The following is an 18194-nucleotide window of genomic DNA, read 5'->3' as shown; positions in this document are numbered from 1 at the left end:
AATCTGTTAGATGGGGAATCCCATTCCATTTGAGATACTTTTCCCTGTCTCCTTCCAACCCTTTATCTAAACTCTGAGATGTTGCCACATTTCCTACCACTTGGTCTCCTAGTGAAAGGAGAGTAGGCCAGCAGGCACTTCCTGAGAGCTACCCCCCGTGAGAGCTGGGAATGGAAATGACTGCCAGCTTTAGAAGTAAGAGGCTGCCCAATCGGGCTGCTTAGATAATCACTGCTCCTTACCTGTGTGAGAAGGGCAGGGATAAGAAGCAATGTTCTGAGTCTTGCCTTCATCACAGGCAGGATCCCCCTCTGGCTGACCGGCAGTCTCCTTCGATGTGGGCCAGGACTCTTTGAAGTTGGATCTGAGCCATTTTACCACCTGTTTGATGGGCAAGCTCTCCTGCACAAGTTTGACTTTAAAGAAGGACACGTCACATACCACAGAAGGTAAAGAACACTAGGGCCCACTCCTCCTAGGGGCCGGACCTATCTCAGCTCCTCCCTCCATGTACTTTTCAACCTCCTGAACCCAAGAGGAGACTTTTATACTCGCCTCCACTCAGAATCCTCCTGGGCCAGTGAGTCTGTATGGACACCTCGGAGATGTACTACAGGATAAAGAAGCAGCTAAGAACTAGGGCTTTGGGGTCTGACATGCCTGGCTTCAAATCCTATATCCCCTACTACATACCATTTGCCTAGGTGGGTGCCCTTTGGCAAGATGTTAATCTCTAATTCTTTGTTTTGTCATCTATAAAAATGGGAGAAATGAGAATTTACTTCAGGGTTTATTACAAGGATTAAATGAGAACATGGTACCTAGCCCATAGGAAGCATTTAATAATAATAATAGTTATTTTTATTTTTATTAAACCATGGGTCTCTTGATGTCTTTCCTTTTTTATAATCAGAAAGGCCAATGGGAAGGAGGGAGGGGTGTCACAAAAGAGGCAAGGACCAAATATGTCATAATAATACAGGAAAGAGAAGTTTTGTAAAAACAGAAGATTGTTGCTAAAAGGCTTAAAGCCCTAAGCCATCACTCCAATTTCATTACAAAGATTCATTAACACCACAATAAATAGTTTGTCTTATGCCTTAATATTCAGGCCTGTTAGCAGCTTTGTTGATCACCACAGATTTCAGGCATTCTGAAGAGACATCAAAAGAAAGAATAAATGGAGTCTTGAAGTAGTCAGGATAACTTGGACTGTAATAGAAGAGAAACAGATCAGGTCAAGCAAAAATTTAGTTATGAAAGCATATTTTGGAGGTCAGGCAAAGCCTTTATATGCCTTCTAAAGACCTTGGTACTTTTTCCTTTTCATGAAAGTGCAAAATCAGATTTTAATTGGCTCTCCACATGAGAAATCCTAGGCGATGTATGCCATCTAGTCTGGGAGATATGGTTCAGGAGGTCTGTCTGTGCAAAAGACTGGATTCAAGAATATCTACTTTTAAAAGTAGCAAAATAAATTTTTAAATTGAAGAAAAACACAAGAGGAACATGAGGAAGATTGAAAGGAATATAATTCAGCATAACATGTTCTATACTTCCCGGCTCAGTGTAGATTGGTGAATCATAGGCTACAGGAAGTCAGAGGTTCAATGTGAACTACCCATGGGGCTGCATAGTGTGATATGGAAAAGGCATGTTTTCTGGCTCTGGCCACATATGCCGATCACTTAATTTCTCTGAACCTTGATTTCCTCATATGTCACTGTGAAGTTTATAAGACATAAATTTAAGCTCGTGGCACATTGTCTCTTTCTCCTTCAGTCACCCCAAGAAAGTTACAAGACTCTTCATTCTTCATGTTGTGGATTTATGATTCTGACTTTAGAAGGGCACATAGAATGACCATATTCTAAGCTCCCCATGGACTACACTAATTGCCCTTTTCTGTGACCCTTTCCCGTGTCTCAATGTCCTTCAGGTTCATCCGCACTGATGCTTACGTACGGGCAATGACTGAGAAAAGGATCGTCATAACAGAATTTGGCACCTGTGCTTTCCCAGACCCCTGCAAGAATATATTTTCCAGGTTACTGAAACCCAGCTGCATGTTATTAAAGACGTTTTACATTAGCCCTTTTTCTCTCATGGCTTGAAAGTTACTGGACTGAAAAATCCATTTGCTTCTGCAGGTTTTTTTCTTACTTTCGAGGAGTGGAGGTTACTGACAATGCCCTTGTTAATATCTACCCAGTGGGGGAAGATTACTATGCCTGCACAGAGACCAACTTCATTACAAAGATTAATCCCGAGACCTTGGAGACAATTAAGCAGGTAGGACACAGTGCTCAGGCGATATCGCTCAGGAATTTAGAATTTGCAACTTAGACTTAAGTCAGCTGTGCATTTGGGTTTGAAGAATATGAGAGCCAGATAGATTAAGTTTCAAATCCCTGCTTTGTCATCAACTACTAGCAATGTGACATAGGGCAAACTTTGTTTCTCCATCTGTGAAATTTCAAACATTTATTATGTGGATTGGAGGAAAACCATATAAAATGCCTAACATATTTATTTGTGACACAAATATTTATTGAGTCCCTTCCATGTACCAGAACTTATGCTAGATGCAAAAGATATACCAATGAGTAAGACAACATGGTCCCTGCTCTTCATGGTTTTTATAGACTAGCATGGAACTGGCACATTTAATATTGAAAATCCTACCATTCATTGTTCTAGGAAATTGTGTTGCACCAACCTGCCCCTTCTTATAGACACTTCTTGTTAGAAATAAAGCTATATCTTAAATGAAAAAGCATAGAGAAACATGTCAGCAGTATTAGAAAGTGACAAATTTTGATGAGAACTTAGGCAATCTCGGTGCAACATTCGATAAGATAGATCTACATTTTCAACCAATATTTATTAAGATGTAACTATTTGCAAGGCATTGTTCTTGTCTTCAGAAAGCTTAACACCTAGGTGGAGAAATCAAATAAATACATTACTTAACTATAATAGGACACAGAATGTGATGACTCTTTTCACAGAAGGAAAGCCTTCTATGAAAGGACAAAGAAAGATTACTTCTGGCAGTAGTTGGTAGATGTGAAGTGGGGCAGATCAAGGAAGGTTTAAAAGTCTTGCATTTGAGTTAGAAGTTAAAGGGAAGGCACAACTTCATTGAATTTGGAGAAAGAACATTTCATATACAGGGAGTACCACGATCAACTGTATAGAGGTGGGAAACTGGAGGATAAAGAATAATTTATTTGGCTAGATTTGCAGTATTTCTCAATGGAGGTGGCAGTGGCATTGGGCCGGTGGTACTTCATCATTGTGGGGACTGTCCCACCCACTGCAGAGGTTTGGTATCCCTGATCCCACCTACTAAACACCAGACATGTCCTCAATCATTGTACAAACTCCAAATGCTCCCCAACATTTCCAACTCTCCCCCTAGGGGGCAATAGCACTCCCAGGTGAGAACTAGTGATCTAAAGCATGCCATGTCAAGGGGAATAGTGAAACACAGGGTAGGGTGAAACTAAAAGTTTGAATAATGGACAAAAATTTGGAATAAGTCGTTTAGCTGATGGGAAGCTACTGAAAGTTTTTGTTCAGGGAAGTGGTATAAGCAGAGCTGTACTTTAGGTTATTTAATCTGGAAGCCACGTGTAAGCTGTATAGGAGGACAAAAGAGATAAGGGATAGCTAGGAGACCAGTTAGGTGGAATTGAAGACCAGAACTAGATATTCGGTGTAGTAGGAATAGAAAGGAAAAGGAGTCCCAACAATGGGTCTCAATATCACATGCTGATTTGTAATCCCCAACAGACTATTTACTAAGGCTTAACATATTCTCGATAGCTCTTTCTTAGTTTAGATGTATGTTTGAAACCACATATGAGTGTGTGTGTAGATCATTTAGAGAAATACTGAAGCTGAGTTTCTAAACCATCCATTTGACTTTGGCAGTGAATCCGATTACCATAGTAATTTAATTGGAAGTGTGAAGTTCATGGTATGGCTCCAGAATAGACTTTATTAGGAGTCAGGTTTCATTGTGAGCAGCACTATACCCTGACTTCGTATTAAAATGTAGTTTTAAAATTTTGAGTGTTTTTTTGTTTGTTTACTATTACTGAAATAGACTCCTAACAAGTTCCTTTGCCTCCAGCCTGATTCCCTTAAATACAGCCTCTTTAATTCAGTAGAAGCAATTTTTTTTTCTAAAATGCAAGTATAAATGTGTTATTCCAACTAGTGCACCCATAGTTTCCAAGATAAAGTTAAAAACACAGACCCTTGTGGCTGGCCCATTTTTATTTCTTCTCCTCCATGTGTGTGTATCACCGCAGCCATGCTGAATGACTAGTAATCCCCGAGCAGCATTCACTTTTTGCAACTCTATGCCTTTACATTAGGGTTCCTACTCCCTAGAACACACCGTCATCCTTCTCCATCTGGTAAATTTTACTCATCTTTCAAACATGTGTTGGAGTCATTGCCCTTGGGAAGCCCTGCCTACTCCCCTAGTCTGGGTTAGATGGCCTTTCTTTACAGATATCATTCTGCACCTACTGCACTGTATACCAGCTTATTGGTCTAATACAGTGCTATTAAATGGAACTTTCTACAGCGATGGAAATGTTCTATATTTTCATTGTCCAAGTGCTATTGAGCACTTGGATGTGGCTAATGTGACTGAGGAACTGAATTTGAAGCGCTATCTAATTATGGTTAACTTACATTTAAATTGCTATATGTGGCTACCATAGTGGACAGTGCAAATCTAGACTGAAGTTCTTGAAAGCAAGGGCCATCTCTGTTTTCCTAGACCCTGACACAGCACCTGGCATATAATAGAAGCTCAAGGAATATTTGATGAATGACTGAATGAATGTCTTGCCTTTTATTTAAATGAGGGTGCTAAAAACTCCCTATGCTTTAAAACATACTCTCCTAATCACATAGAAAGAATTTTGGTTAGACAAATATATACTCCATCGATTATTCATTCAATAAATCTTTATTGAGCAGGTTCCAGGTAGAAATTCTAGTGCTCTACATCCTTAGATAAGTCATTTGATCTCTCTGACACCTCAAGATCTCCATATGTAAACTGAGAGGTTTGTGGTAGATTAGTGGTTTTGAATTTTTTATGAGAATCCAAAATGAATTAAAGCACTGAATCCTGTCTTCAAAAAGTTTCCATTAATTCCAGGAATTCATGGTTCCCCTGAAGTCTGTTTAGGTTAAGACTTTCTATACTAGATGAATCCTGAAGTTCCTTTCAGTTCCAAATTCATTCTGTATGTAAGACACTGGATTTGGTATTTAGGTTGTATCATAAAAAATTGCCATTTTTATAAAATGAAAATTATTGACTATCAGCATACAATTCAATGTAATTCAATAAGGGGAATGTAAAGAAGTTCCAGGATTCAAATTCGTCACTGTTTGAAGACAAACTGCATGTGCAAAAGGAAAGTAACCAACCAGAGGAATGTATGGCCTACATCAATTGAAGAGCTCAATCAGGGAGAACTTGAAGATTTCAGAGGCATGAGGGGTCAGCATGGGGGTCAGAGGAGAGCTCAGCACTAAAGATGGGACTTCTACAGACTTAAAAGAGGGTAAGACCCAGAGAGATGGAAAGAGAGAGAAAGCACACTTAGGGTGAGGGTGCAAGTGGTAATGGTGAGGTCAGACTGAGGAACCAAAGGTGTAATACGATCTTTCTCTTAACATGGGTGATGTTTGTTCTCCTTCCATAGGTTGATCTTTGCAACTATGTCTCGGTCAATGGAGCCACTGCTCACCCCCACATTGAAAATGATGGGACTGTTTACAATATTGGTAATTGCTTTGGGAAAAATTTTTCAATTGCCTACAATATTGTAAAGATCCCTCCACTACAAGCAGGTCAGTTTACTACTTTGACTCTTCTTAAAACAAGTATCTATAATATGAGAAAGTTACTGGAAATACAGGGTGTCAGATCAGAAATATCAGGATAGCACTATATGGACAGTTAAATTACTCTCAGATTTTAGGACAACTGCCCCTCACCCTTACCCTAACAGGGGACCAATGCCAAAGAGCACCATAGCCGGAAATGACATCTTCAAAAATAAGTTGCCATGTTCTATTCTACAGTGTTTCAAAGATGTAGTGTATATGTGACTTTGATCATATAAGATTTAGATTCGAATCCAGCAAATATTTATTGAGCACTTATCCATGTGCCAGACAAAATTAAGATTTTAAACAAATATGTGTATGTGTAATAGGATACACACATGTATATGAAAGTGTAGTAAGTATTTTGTGTGTATTTAATTCCCAAAACTACAAACATAACCTTTTAACTCATATACTATAGAGAAAGAATATTAAAACAGAAGAGAGTACTCTTTAGAATTCTCCATTCATCCTCCATTCATTGCCAGAAATTTGATAATGATCTTGATAATAGAATTATTTGAGTATATATGGATTTTTATTTATTACTGCTTAGTATGATTCTTGAAGTATAGACCCTGGGCCAGCAGCATCACCTGGGAACCTGTTAGAAATACAAATCTTGAGCCCCACCTGAGGTAGACTGAATGAGTAATTCTAGGGGTGAGCCCATAGTCAGTATTTTCAGAAGCTTTTTATGTGGTTCTTATATACACTAAGGTTTGAAGACACTGCCTTAGTAGTAAATAAACTTTAATGTGCTTAAGAATTATTGTAAAGGGCTATGGACCCAAAACCACATATGCCATAACTTTATAGATAACTTAAGAGATTGTAAAAGGCACTTTGACCATACTAAAATTTTGCCTTACTCCCTTGACTTAGAACCCACCTCCAGATGTAAGATGTGACTCCACTGTACTCTGTCTGCCACACACTGTTTGAGTGTACTTTCCAAATCTGCCGCTATTTGGATTTTCCTGGGTGATTGCAGCTCTGCATGAAATTTCTCTAAGAAATGCCAGTGACTGAGAAAATGGAAATAAACTCTTTAAAAAATCAAGATCTGAAAATGTATTTCTTTGCTTGCATAAGCTGTTCTAAATGCTTTGTATTTAAAAAAAAAAAAAAAAGAGGCTGTTCCACAGCCTTTTGAAACAACTTTATTTCAGACAAGGAAGATCCAATAAGCAAGTCAGAGATCGTTGTACAATTCCCCTGCAGTGACCGATTCAAGCCATCTTACGTCCATAGGTAACTTGAAGGCCTGCTATGAATCTTCAGGAAAACTCAGGTTTAAAGATCTGCTTTGCCTACCTTTGATACCAATCCTGATCATGACATTTTCTTGCAGAAACCTAAATTTAAATGTAGTTAATTTCATGTAGGCACTGTTGATTCATATAACTGAGCAAACCTCATGCGTACATATTTCTCTGTGGTTTGAGAATCAACCCTTCCCACTCACAAGTTTATTTCTGTTTCTGAACAGTTTTGGTTTGACTCCCAACTACATTGTTTTTGTGGAGACACCAGTCAAAATTAACCTGTTCAAGTTCCTTTCTTCATGGAGTCTTTGGGGAGCCAACTACATGGATTGTTTTGAGTCCAATGAAACCATGGGGGTAAGTCTTACATTTATTCGTCAGCTTTATGGTTCTGAAGAATATGTCTTTCATAATGCACACTTTTTTTTCTTTTTAAATGCATCAAAATATTCTCTTCACTTTGCAAGGTTTGGCTTCATATTGCTGACAGAAAAAGAAAAAAGTATATCAATAATAAATACAGGACATCTCCTTTTAACCTCTTCCATCACATTAATACCTATGAAGACAGTGAGTTTCTGATTGTGGATCTCTGTTGCTGGAAAGGGTAAGAAAGGACATTGGATAAATGTTACATCTCTAGTTGTTCCTGGAAATTAGGGGGTTTTTTGGAGATGCCGCTCTCAATATTTAATCTGAATAACATCTAAAAAAGCAAGAAGAATGCTTAAGTCACAAAATATGATTGAAAAGGCTGTAGGGAGTTTAGATAATCAGAAACACTAACTGAACCTCAAAACTATGGTTAATGATTGAAAACTGATCAGGTCCATGAACCAGACCCGAAAATAAAAGATTCTGTGACTTGATGAGTAAACTTAAGCTTAATTTCACTCAAACTTAACAAGATCCTTTGGGGAGCCTAGAACTCCACCTAGTCTGGGTTTGGGAAAAAGAGATATGCTTTCTTCAGAACAGCAGGTCAGGGCTTCCCTGGTGGCGCAGTGGTTGAGAATCTGCCTGCCAATGCAGGGGACACGGGTTCGAGCCCTAGTCTGGGAAGATCCCACATGCCGCGGAGCAACTAGGCCCGTGAGCCACAGCTACTGAACCTGCGCGTCTAGAGCCTGTGCTCCGCAAAAAGAGAGGCCGCGATAGTGAGAGGCCCACACACCGCGATGAAGAGTGGCCCCCGCTCTCCACAACTGGAGAAAGCCCTCGCACAGAAACGAAGACCCAACACAGCCAAAAGTAAATAAGTTAAAAAACAAAAAACAAAAAAAACCCAGCAGGTCACTAAAAAAGACAGTAGCCCCTGAAGACACAGACAGAATGGTGATAGAGAAATAGAGCAGAAAGTTTCAAAGGCTGTTGTTATTTAAACATATCCATGAGCAGGATTCTTTTCTCCACCCAGAGTGGGCAGGAGAAATGGCTCCAGTATTCCTGAGTCTTTAGCAGGTTCTGGGTTGGGGTCTGAAGAATAGGTAGGCACTTGTGCTTTTAAAAGGCATGAAGCATGTCTCTAAATTATTTGTAATTGGCTGTCCTCATGTTTGACTTCTTATTTTTGCAGATTTGAATTTGTTTATAATTACTTATATTTAGCCAATTTACGTGAGAACTGGGAAGAGGTGAAAAGAAATGCCAGAAAGGCTCCCCAGCCTGAAGTTAGGAGATACGTACTTCCTTTGAATACTGACAAGGTAACCACCCTCTACATAGATTTCAGATATAACCAGAATGTTTCATCTCGCTCAGCATTTTTTCTCCTGCTGTGTGTTTATACATAAAGTCTTGAAATTTCAGAGCTGGAAGGAACTTTAAAAATTAACTAATTCCACTTCCCTCATTTTATAAACGAGGAAACTGAAGCTCAGAAGAGTCACATGACTTAGCAAAATCCAACTGTGGCGGAGTCAAAACGAAAACCAGGTTTTGACTCTACACCTGTTGTTCTTCTATTTACGAAATCCTTTAGAACTGATTGCAATCCAACTGGTTAGAACATAAGCAAAAACAGTGGAATAAGTGGGCAAAAAAACTTAAAAAAAAAAGTAGGTTGGCAGTCTTTGAAGGCTTTCAGGCCAAAAGGTTTGTGCTTTATTTGACAGGTGATGGGGAGATAGTCAAGGTTTTGAACAGAAGAAAGCCATGTTCATAGCTGGTGGACTGGGTATCAAGCATACTGACTACTCTAGTTGTCCCTGCTACTAAATGTCCGGCTTCCCTGAGCAAGTCACTCAGTGAGCAAGTTCCCCTACAGTTCGGTTGCCTGCTCAGAAACCTAAATAAATTGGACTAAATAATAACTAAGGTTATTTGCAGCTTTGATTTTCTAAAATAAGGCTGTGTTGTGTGTAAGTAGTATTGGAAGTGAAGAAAGGATGATGATAGGGACCTGGGATTGGAGAAAATGAAAATCACTCAGGTGATAGAAAAATGTAGTGGTAGTAGGAACAGACAAACAGACAAAAGTGAGAGTTCCTACAGGTAGAATTAAAAGGATCTTACATTTGATTGGATGGTAGAATGAATTAAGTCTTAGACATGCAAAAGACCATAGAGATCCTTTAAGCCTATGTGTCTAGAGTGTTGATACCTTTGGAAATAGGAAATGTAATAGGCAGAGCAGGTTTGGAGATAAACGTGAATTGTAGAACTATGAGGAAGGGGGGAGAATGAGTAAAAGGGCTGACTTCAAGACAGACCCAGGTTGACCAGGGCTTCCAGCTTTCTAGCTGTGTGATTTGCAGCAAGACATTTAACCTTTTTAAATCCCTTTTTCTTTATCTGTATCCACCATACAGGATTTTTGTGATCAATAAACGAGGTGACATATGTCAATCACTGAATATAGTCCCTCACACAAAGAAAGTGTTAAATAATATTCATTATAATCATCATCAACAACAAAATCAGCATCAACAACATTTTCGTGAAGACGTCTTGTAGGCTTTCATATGGAAGTGCAGATCCTTGAGACACAAAGTAGGGTCAGAAGAAAAGAGCTGATAGTTATTGGTATTGAAATGATGATCAAATATATGAAGATAGATAAGATTGCTAGCAGGAAAACTTCATACTTTAGAGTAAGTGTTTTAAAAGAAACATACAAATTTGTTTATTTTAAAAATGAGGAACTTGATAGCCATAAAATGCTGAAAGAAAAGAAAAGATGGCCAAGCACAAAAGTTGGGGAAACACCCATGTGCAGAAAGTGGTAAGAAAAGAGGAGTCAGAAAAAGAAAGAGAAAAAAGTCACCAAAGGTCCCTAGTTACAGCTAAGAGAGGATAATGCCACATGATAAGGTAAGAGAAGGTTTTCACTGGTGCCCACTGCTATATATAGACAAGTTGAAAAGACTGAAGATGAAGAGCCAAAAACCAGATTTAGTGATCTCCAGGGGAGTAGGGAGCAAGGCAGAAATCAGATTTCAAGGCAATAAAGGTGAGCAATTGATGAGAATGTGGGAGCAATCACTATAGCCTGCACTTTTAAAAGTTTAGCAATGAAGAGAAAAATAAGTCATAAATTAGGGAAATAGATAAACAGATTGAAGGAAGGAGAGGAAAAAGTATGAGTGAAGTTTCCAGTTTAGTGATTAAGATAACAGTGATATCTTTAAAATATACCTTTATTATTTTTGAATAGGCAGTGAATTTAAATGGTCAAAAAATCAAAATGATCTAAAAAGGTACACACTGGAAGTGTCACTCCAACCTCTATCTGCCTCCATTCCATACCATTCCCCTTCACTTCTGTGTGTAACTTTTAATGTCTTTCCTTTTCCTTTGTTTATGCAAATATAAGAAAATATAAATATATATAATTATTATTTCCCATTTTTACACAAAAAGTAACTTTCTATATCCACATTTTTGTTCCTTGCTTCTTTTCATTTTAAAATATATATTGAAGATTTGCTTTCTTCAACTGCATGGTATTCTTTTTTGTGAACATACCCAAGTCCCTCACTGCTGGGCAACAGAGTTGTTTCCATTCTTTGGCTGTTACAGATAATGCCACAAGGAATAACTTCGTATGTATGTTATTTTATATATGTGCAGATATAGCAATAGGATAGACTCTCAGAAGTGAAATTGCTGGGTCAGGGGATAAATGCATCTGTTAAAAAAATAGTGAGGGGGAGGAGTGAAAATAAGGAGCTAGTTTGGAAAGCAAAGATAATGTTACAGATCTCTTACATTAAAAACCCTAATTTAATGGTGGAAAAAATAAGATACGACAGAGTAAAATCATTAAAGTTACAGTCGCATAAGTAATATGTTCGACATCAACATTTGAACTTACTGTATACATGTATAAATATGTATGTGTGCACACATGCCGCTCTCTCCTTCCCAAAATCACCATGAAGTGCCTCGAGGCCCCACTTCACAGAATCTCACAAGACCCATCCTCACCTCCCATCTCTTCCCAATCCTGAAAATCTTTCACTATTTCCTTTTAGTTCATTGTACATACCAGAAAAATTCCATCTATCCTCTGCTCAGAAGGTTCCTTCCACCTTCTTCTTTTACCAAAAAATCTGACATTCCCTCTAGGACACTGGTCTCTTCAGCAGCAATTTCCAGGGGTAGCAGTTTCTCCTCTTACAGCGCTTGTACCACCGGGCCTGGGGTTGTGATACACTTATTCCACTTCGCTGCTTCCAGACCATTGCTCCTTCCACCCACCCTTAAAATCTTCCAATTTCAAATCTCACTTCAGCTAAGTATATAGCCAAGTGGTATGTCTACATTTACATATATACACCCCTCATTATTATTCTCACCGATTAACCACCACTCCTTCTCCCTTCTGGCTCAGTGTCACACTCCCCTGATCTACTCCTGACTCTCAGTTATTTCAATATACACATCATAGGTGACTCTTCCAACAACTGGCCTCTCAGTTCCATGATGTCTTCCACTGATTCTGTCTTCCATTCTATCTCAGCCACTCACTCCCCACACTCATGCAATTGACCCTGCCATTACCTTTGACTGTGCTTCTACCATAACCTTGGTTTCATGCATGACACATTCTGACTACCACCTCTTATCTTTTAAGATTACTTGCCCTATTGCAGTTCCCACCAGGAACCTCCAGTCTATTGAACCTATTACCTTCTCACCATCTCTCACTCCCTTGAGGACTTACCTTCCCTCCTTATTCAATAACAATTTCATGGTCAATCATTGTAATCACCCCCTTGAGTAGATCTTCATTTCTCTTGCCTCTTTCTTACTTTATAGAATTTATTTGTCAAAATCATAATCCTAGTTAAATTCAACCCTCCACCCACTCCATGCTTGTACCTCTAAGGCTGAAATTAAGTGCTAAAAACACACAATTGTGTTAATTGGCCCATTTTTAAGTACATGACCACAAACCTTACTGCTACATTTCCCAACTTCACTTTCCTAGTTAAATATTTCACACCCTCCTCTCTTCAACCTTCTAACACCTCCCACCTCCACACTCATACTCAACTGATGGCTCTGGTTCCTATTTTACTGAAACAAATGAAAGAGATCAGAAAAGAACGTAGACTCCTGCCACCACATCTACCCACCCACCAGCATCTGTACTCATACTGAATTATCCATCATCCTATTCAGAACTAGTCTTTCCCATCCTTCTTCACCCTCTCCAGGACAACACTCTACAATTCTCCCCCTCTCTCATATATCTCACTCTCCTCCCGTTTTCATTAAGCCATGCATATCATGCTATTATTTTGCCCTCTTACAAAATCCTTCTCTTAACTCTTCTTGCCCCCACCACCTATCCCCTCATTCCTCTCTTGAAGACCCCTTAATATTGGAGGGCACCAGAACTCAGCCCTTTGTTCTATCTTCTATCTGTACACTCACTCCCTTTGTAAAGACTCTTGCTTTAAAGCAGCCTAGAATTTCATTTCCAACTTTCCTTTTAACTCAAGGTTTTTATACGCTACTGCCAATGCCATGTCTTTATTTTGATGTCCAATAAACACTTCAAGTTTAATAGACAAAACCTAAACTTCTCCTCTTCCCCTACCAAAAATTACCTTCAGTAATCCCCATCTTTGTTGTGACAACTCCAACTTTTAATTATTCAGGCCAAAAACCTTGGAGCCCTTCTTGACTCCTTTCTCAGTTTCATGCCTCTTCCCCACCCCATATCTTATCTATCAGGAAATCCTCTTGGCTCTACCTTACACTCCTCACTGACTTCAGTGCTACTAGCCTAGTCTGAACCATTGTTTTCTTTTGACTGGACTACTACAAGACAAACTGGTTTCCCTGATTTCACTCTTGCATCTCCCCTACTCTTTTTTTTTTTTTTTTAATTTACATGTATTTTATTTATTTATTTATTTTTGTATCTCTCACATATATATATTTTTTTATACAGCAGGTTCTTATTAGTCATCCATTTCATACACATCAGTGTATACATGTCAATCCCAATCGCCCAATTCATCACACCACCACCCCCACCCCCCACTGCTTTGGTGGTTTGGTGGTTTGCTGCTTGGTGTCCATACGTTTGTTCTCTACATCTGTGTCTCAATTTCTGCCCTGCAAACTGATTCATCTGTACCATTTTCTAGCTTCCACATATATGCATTAATATACGATATTTGTTTCTCTCTTTCTGACTTACTTCACTCTGTATGACAGTCTCTAGATCCATCCACGTCTCTACAAATGACCCAATTTCTTTCCTTTTTATAGCTGAGTAATACTCCATTGTATATATGTACCACATCTTCTTTATCCATTTGTCTGTCGATGGGCATTTAGGTTGCTTCCATGACCTGGCTATTGTAAATAATGCTGCAATGAACATTCGGGTGTATGTGTCTTTTTGAATTATGGTTTTCTCTGGGTAAATGCCCAGTAGTGGGATTGCTGGGTCATATGGTAATTCTATTTTTAGTTTTTTAAGGAACCTCCATACTGTTCTCCAAAGTGGCTGTATCAATTTACATTCCTACCAACTGTACAAGAGGGTTCCCTTTTCTCCACACCCTCTCCAGCATTTGTTGTTTGTAGATTTTCTGATGATGCCCATTCTAACTGGTGTGAGGTGATACCTCATTGTAGTTTTGATTTGCATTTCTCTAATAATTAGTGATGTTGAGCAGCTTTTCATGTGCTTCTTGGCCATCTGTATATCTTCTTTGGAGAAATGTCTATTTAGGTCTTCTGCCCATTTTTGGATTGGGTTGTTTGTGTTTTTAATATTGAGCTGCAAAAGTGATCTCGACAGAGCAGTCAGGGTGATTCTTCTAAAAATAAATCAGAGCCTGCCACTGCTCTGCTCAGAACCCTCCAATGACTTCCCATCTCTCGCTCACAGAAAAAGACCAAGACCTCACAATGACCTATCAGTCTCTACCCCTTCACTCTCCTCTCCTGCTCTTCTCCCCTGAGCTCAGTCAGTGCAGCCACACTGGTCTCTTTAATGTTCTTTAAGGACCTTTGGCGTACTCCTACCTCAGGCCTTTGTAGTTTGTTCTCTCTGCTCAAATGCTCTTCCCCAGATATCTGCATTGCTAGCTTCCTTCATCTCCTACAAGTTTTATCCCAAATGTCACCTTTTCAATGAGGCCCACCCTGACCACCTACTAAAATTACAACTCACCTACTCTTCATACTTCTGATCCCCCTTACTCTGCTCTATTTTTTCTCCTCACATTCATGATGTACTAAACACTTTATCTATTAATTATATTTATATTGTTTATGTTCCCAAATTAGAATGTAAACTTCATGATGACAGGGACTCTGTTCTCTGAAATATCCCAAATGCCTAGAATAGAGTCTAACACAAAACATGTATTTAAGTATTTGATGCAGGTATTACTAAATGAATATGTTCTTTGAAAGAGCTCATGATATTAATTCCTTTCATAAAATAATCTGAAAAATCACGTGGGAGCAATGTGGGTGACAAGAGATCTTAGAAAACATCTGGTCAGTAGTGTTTCAATTTGTTTTCTTTTTTGACAACATACGAGTATGATTTTGTTTTCAAATAAAATAAAAATATAGCCTAACTATAAAGGAGGCAAACACTGTATGGATACCTAGAGGTTGAAGTCTTTGTTGTTCTGCAGAAAAATACTTCTTTTTCCAGAGCCCATCCTCGGAGCTGTAAATTTTCTTCGAGGTCAGTCTCATTTCACTGATGAGAAGACTGAGGGCCTATGAAGTTGTGTGACTTTCCCAGTGACACACAGCCAGTGACTGATGTGGACACAGACAGCTTTCCCAGTCATGTTCCTGGGCTCCCCTTCCTAGAGTTTTCTGCACTGCCTCTCCCTACATGTTGACTTAAGAAATGAAGAACTCAGGAGACAAAACTTGGGAAGACTATATTTATGGCTGCTTGATTTTTCTTTCCTGCTCACTGAGGTTTCTGTTATCCTCTTTCTTAGGCTGACACAGGCAAGAATTTAGTCACACTCCCCAACACAACTGCCACTGCAATTCTGTGCAGTGACGAGACCATCTGGCTGGAACCTGAAGTTCTCTTTTCAGGGCCTCGCCAAGGTGAGATGATTTAGGAAAAAACCTCACATGACAGAAAACAAAATGTTCCATTCAAAGAGATTAACGAGTTTTCCTAAGCACGTGCTCTATTTTGCAGCATTTGAATTTCCTCAAATCAACTACCAGAAGTATGGTGGGAAACCTTACACATACGCATATGGACTTGGCTTGAATCACTTTGTTCCAGACAGGGTAATTAATCCATCTTCCTAATATTCGAACAGTACTTTGAGTCACATGCTAGTCAAGTAGAGCATATGGACTGATTGACTGACTGATTGATTGACTTTTCTTTCTTACAAGCAGCTCTGTAAGCTGAACGTCAAAACTAAAGAAACTTGGGTATGGCAAGAGCCTGATTCATACCCCTCAGAACCCATCTTTGTTTCTCACCCAGATGCCTTGGAGGAAGATGACGGTAATGAAAGTAATAGATGTGTCTGAGCACTCTCTTTTCATTGCAGTTCATATAGTTAGTTAATTAGGAGAGGAGTTATGTTGATTATTCCCTAATGTTCAGAAATAATCCTTTATACTATTGAATGGGACAGCACTAAAGAATTTAAACTTATTTGAAAATAAGTTTTATCTTATGGTCAGGTTTCATTTGGTACTGTTGGAAAAATGCTAAAGCACCATCTGGTGTCACGATGGAGCGTCAATGTCTGCTCTAGATGAAGGAGAGGAGGAAGAAGGAGCAGCATGCAGTCTAGGTTTTTGCCTTTCCTGACCTAGATACATTTCTGAAAAGGGATAGAGTTCTAAGGAGAGAAATTGAGTATTCTGACAGATCCAAGAGAATGAGGATGAGGCTTTGTGCTTCTAGTTTTGGTTTTTCCTTTTAGTAAGCTGGGGCTAGAAAGGGATCCAGAGCAACAGCCTATAAAACAGCAACTCAGTTACAAATAGTCAGTCTTAGTTAACTATTGATTATCCGGGACAAGGAGGTAAGTTATCCTCTCTGGGATTAAAATATGGAAAACCACAGAGAAATGAATAAAATAAGGAATTGTAGAGCCGTTTTATGCTAAGTGATTTTACATATACAGCCTTTCCAGTCAAAACCGCAAAAAGTTTGTTCTTATTTTGTTTGAAGGAAGTAAGCTTCCAGCTAGGTCTTGGAAATTATAGAAATAATATACCTTACTGTTTTCAAAGTCTTTTTTTTTTTGGCCACACCACTCAGCTTGCGGGATCCTAGTTACCCGACCAGGGATTGAACCCGCTTCCTCAGCAGTGAAAGCGCGGAGTCCTAACAACTGAACCACCAGGGAATTCCCAGAGTCTTTTAATATACATTTTTCACTTGATTGTCACAACATTCTTTTTTTGCCGTAGGTCGAACAGGTGTTAAATCGTATGATACAGATAAAAACACAGAAACATTCATTAAATAAGAATTTAATGAACACTTACTATGTTCTAATCATTGTAGTAGGCTATTGGGATACAACAGTGGGCAAGACAGATAGGGTCACTCCCTTCTTAAAGCTTATAGTCCAGGGGACATGAAAAATTTAAAATCCCTTTCAGGGTTGCCACACAGCCAGGTGGTAGAAGAGTCAGAACAAGATATCAAGTCGTCTGGTTTTCTTTATTTGTCAATGTAATGCTTCCTTGCTTCCTGTATTATTTCAGTGACACTTAATCTATTGCTATGGGCTTTTTTTTTTTTTTAATTCGACATTGCCTTATTAACTTCTGATTAACAGGTGTAGTTCTGAGTGTGGTGGTGAGCCCTGGGGCAGGTCAAAAGCCTGCTTATCTCCTAATTCTGAATGCCAAGGACTTGAGTGAAGTTGCCAGGGCTGAAGTGGAGATTAACATCCCTGTCACCTTTCATGGACTGTTCAAAAAATCCTGAGCACATTCTAGCCTAATATGTTTCTGGTGACAAAACCCAGAAAAACATAGGTCTGCAGTCAAATTCTGTTTGGTTTTAGCCTGCTGTATATGAGTTTTAACTTGCAGATGCACACAATTTTGCAGTGTTTTACAGAAAGCACAGAGTTGAGTAAGCAATTCCTTTTTAAAAAAGTGCATATTTAGGTAATCATACTTTCTCTGTGAGACAGACACAACATAACTAAAAACTCTTTATATATTTACAATCAAAGAGCAAATGAATGTGGATTTATTAAACTTTTATTCCTATTATAAAAGTGTATTTTAGGTACCTATCTGCTCCAATTATTTTTTAACACTTAAAAGCCAGTCCTCTACACCTGATTTGTATGTGGCTTTGCCAAGTCAAAACAGTATCTTGCAAAAAGGCTTAATTATTAAATGTCAAACCAAACTTTTTCTCAAACCAGGGACTATCATCTAAGACAATCATTGTAATTGTATGCATATATATGTAATTGTTCAAAGATTCTCAAGTTTTATAAACTTTAACATTTCCATTTAATATACTTAATATACTAAATAGCAATTACTACTATT

The 18194-nt window shown here is 38.7% G+C and overlaps 1 protein-coding gene across 1 annotated transcript; it reads left to right on the top strand.

Moving 5' to 3' along the window:
- Nucleotides 1-307: 307 nt before the first annotated feature.
- Nucleotides 308-17785, top strand: RPE65 (retinoid isomerohydrolase RPE65). Its single transcript, XM_068538011.1, has 12 exons — nt 308-449; nt 1940-2047; nt 2151-2292; nt 5742-5889; nt 7101-7182; nt 7421-7553; nt 7664-7803; nt 8773-8902; nt 15635-15749; nt 15847-15941; nt 16056-16167; nt 17462-17785. The coding sequence occupies exons 2-12, from the start codon at nt 1971-1973 to the stop codon at nt 17611-17613; spliced, it is 1326 nt and encodes a 441-aa protein (XP_068394112.1). The 5' UTR covers nt 308-449; nt 1940-1970; the 3' UTR covers nt 17614-17785.
- The last annotated feature ends 409 nt before the right edge of the window (nt 17786-18194 follow it).

Source organism: Eschrichtius robustus, chromosome 3 (assembly GCF_028021215.1).
Source record: "Eschrichtius robustus isolate mEscRob2 chromosome 3, mEscRob2.pri, whole genome shotgun sequence".
Lineage (NCBI taxonomy): Eukaryota > Metazoa > Chordata > Mammalia > Artiodactyla > Eschrichtiidae > Eschrichtius > Eschrichtius robustus.
Note: the sequence above shows the minus strand (reverse complement) of the source record. Positions and strands in the feature narration are given on the sequence as shown.

What these genes read in the sequence shown, in the direction of transcription:
- RPE65 (XM_068538011.1), top strand. Translation starts at nt 1,971, where the DNA reads ATGACTGAGAAAAGGATCGTCATAACAGAATTTGGCACCTGTGCTTTC. An exon ending in TGCAAGAATATATTTTCCAG is followed by an intron (nt 2,048 to 2,150) that starts GTTACTGAAACC and finishes TTGCTTCTGCAG; the next exon opens with GTTTTTTTCTTACTTTCGAG. An exon ending in CTTTTCAGGGCCTCGCCAAG is followed by an intron (nt 15,750 to 15,846) that starts GTGAGATGATTT and finishes TCTATTTTGCAG; the next exon opens with CATTTGAATTTCCTCAAATC.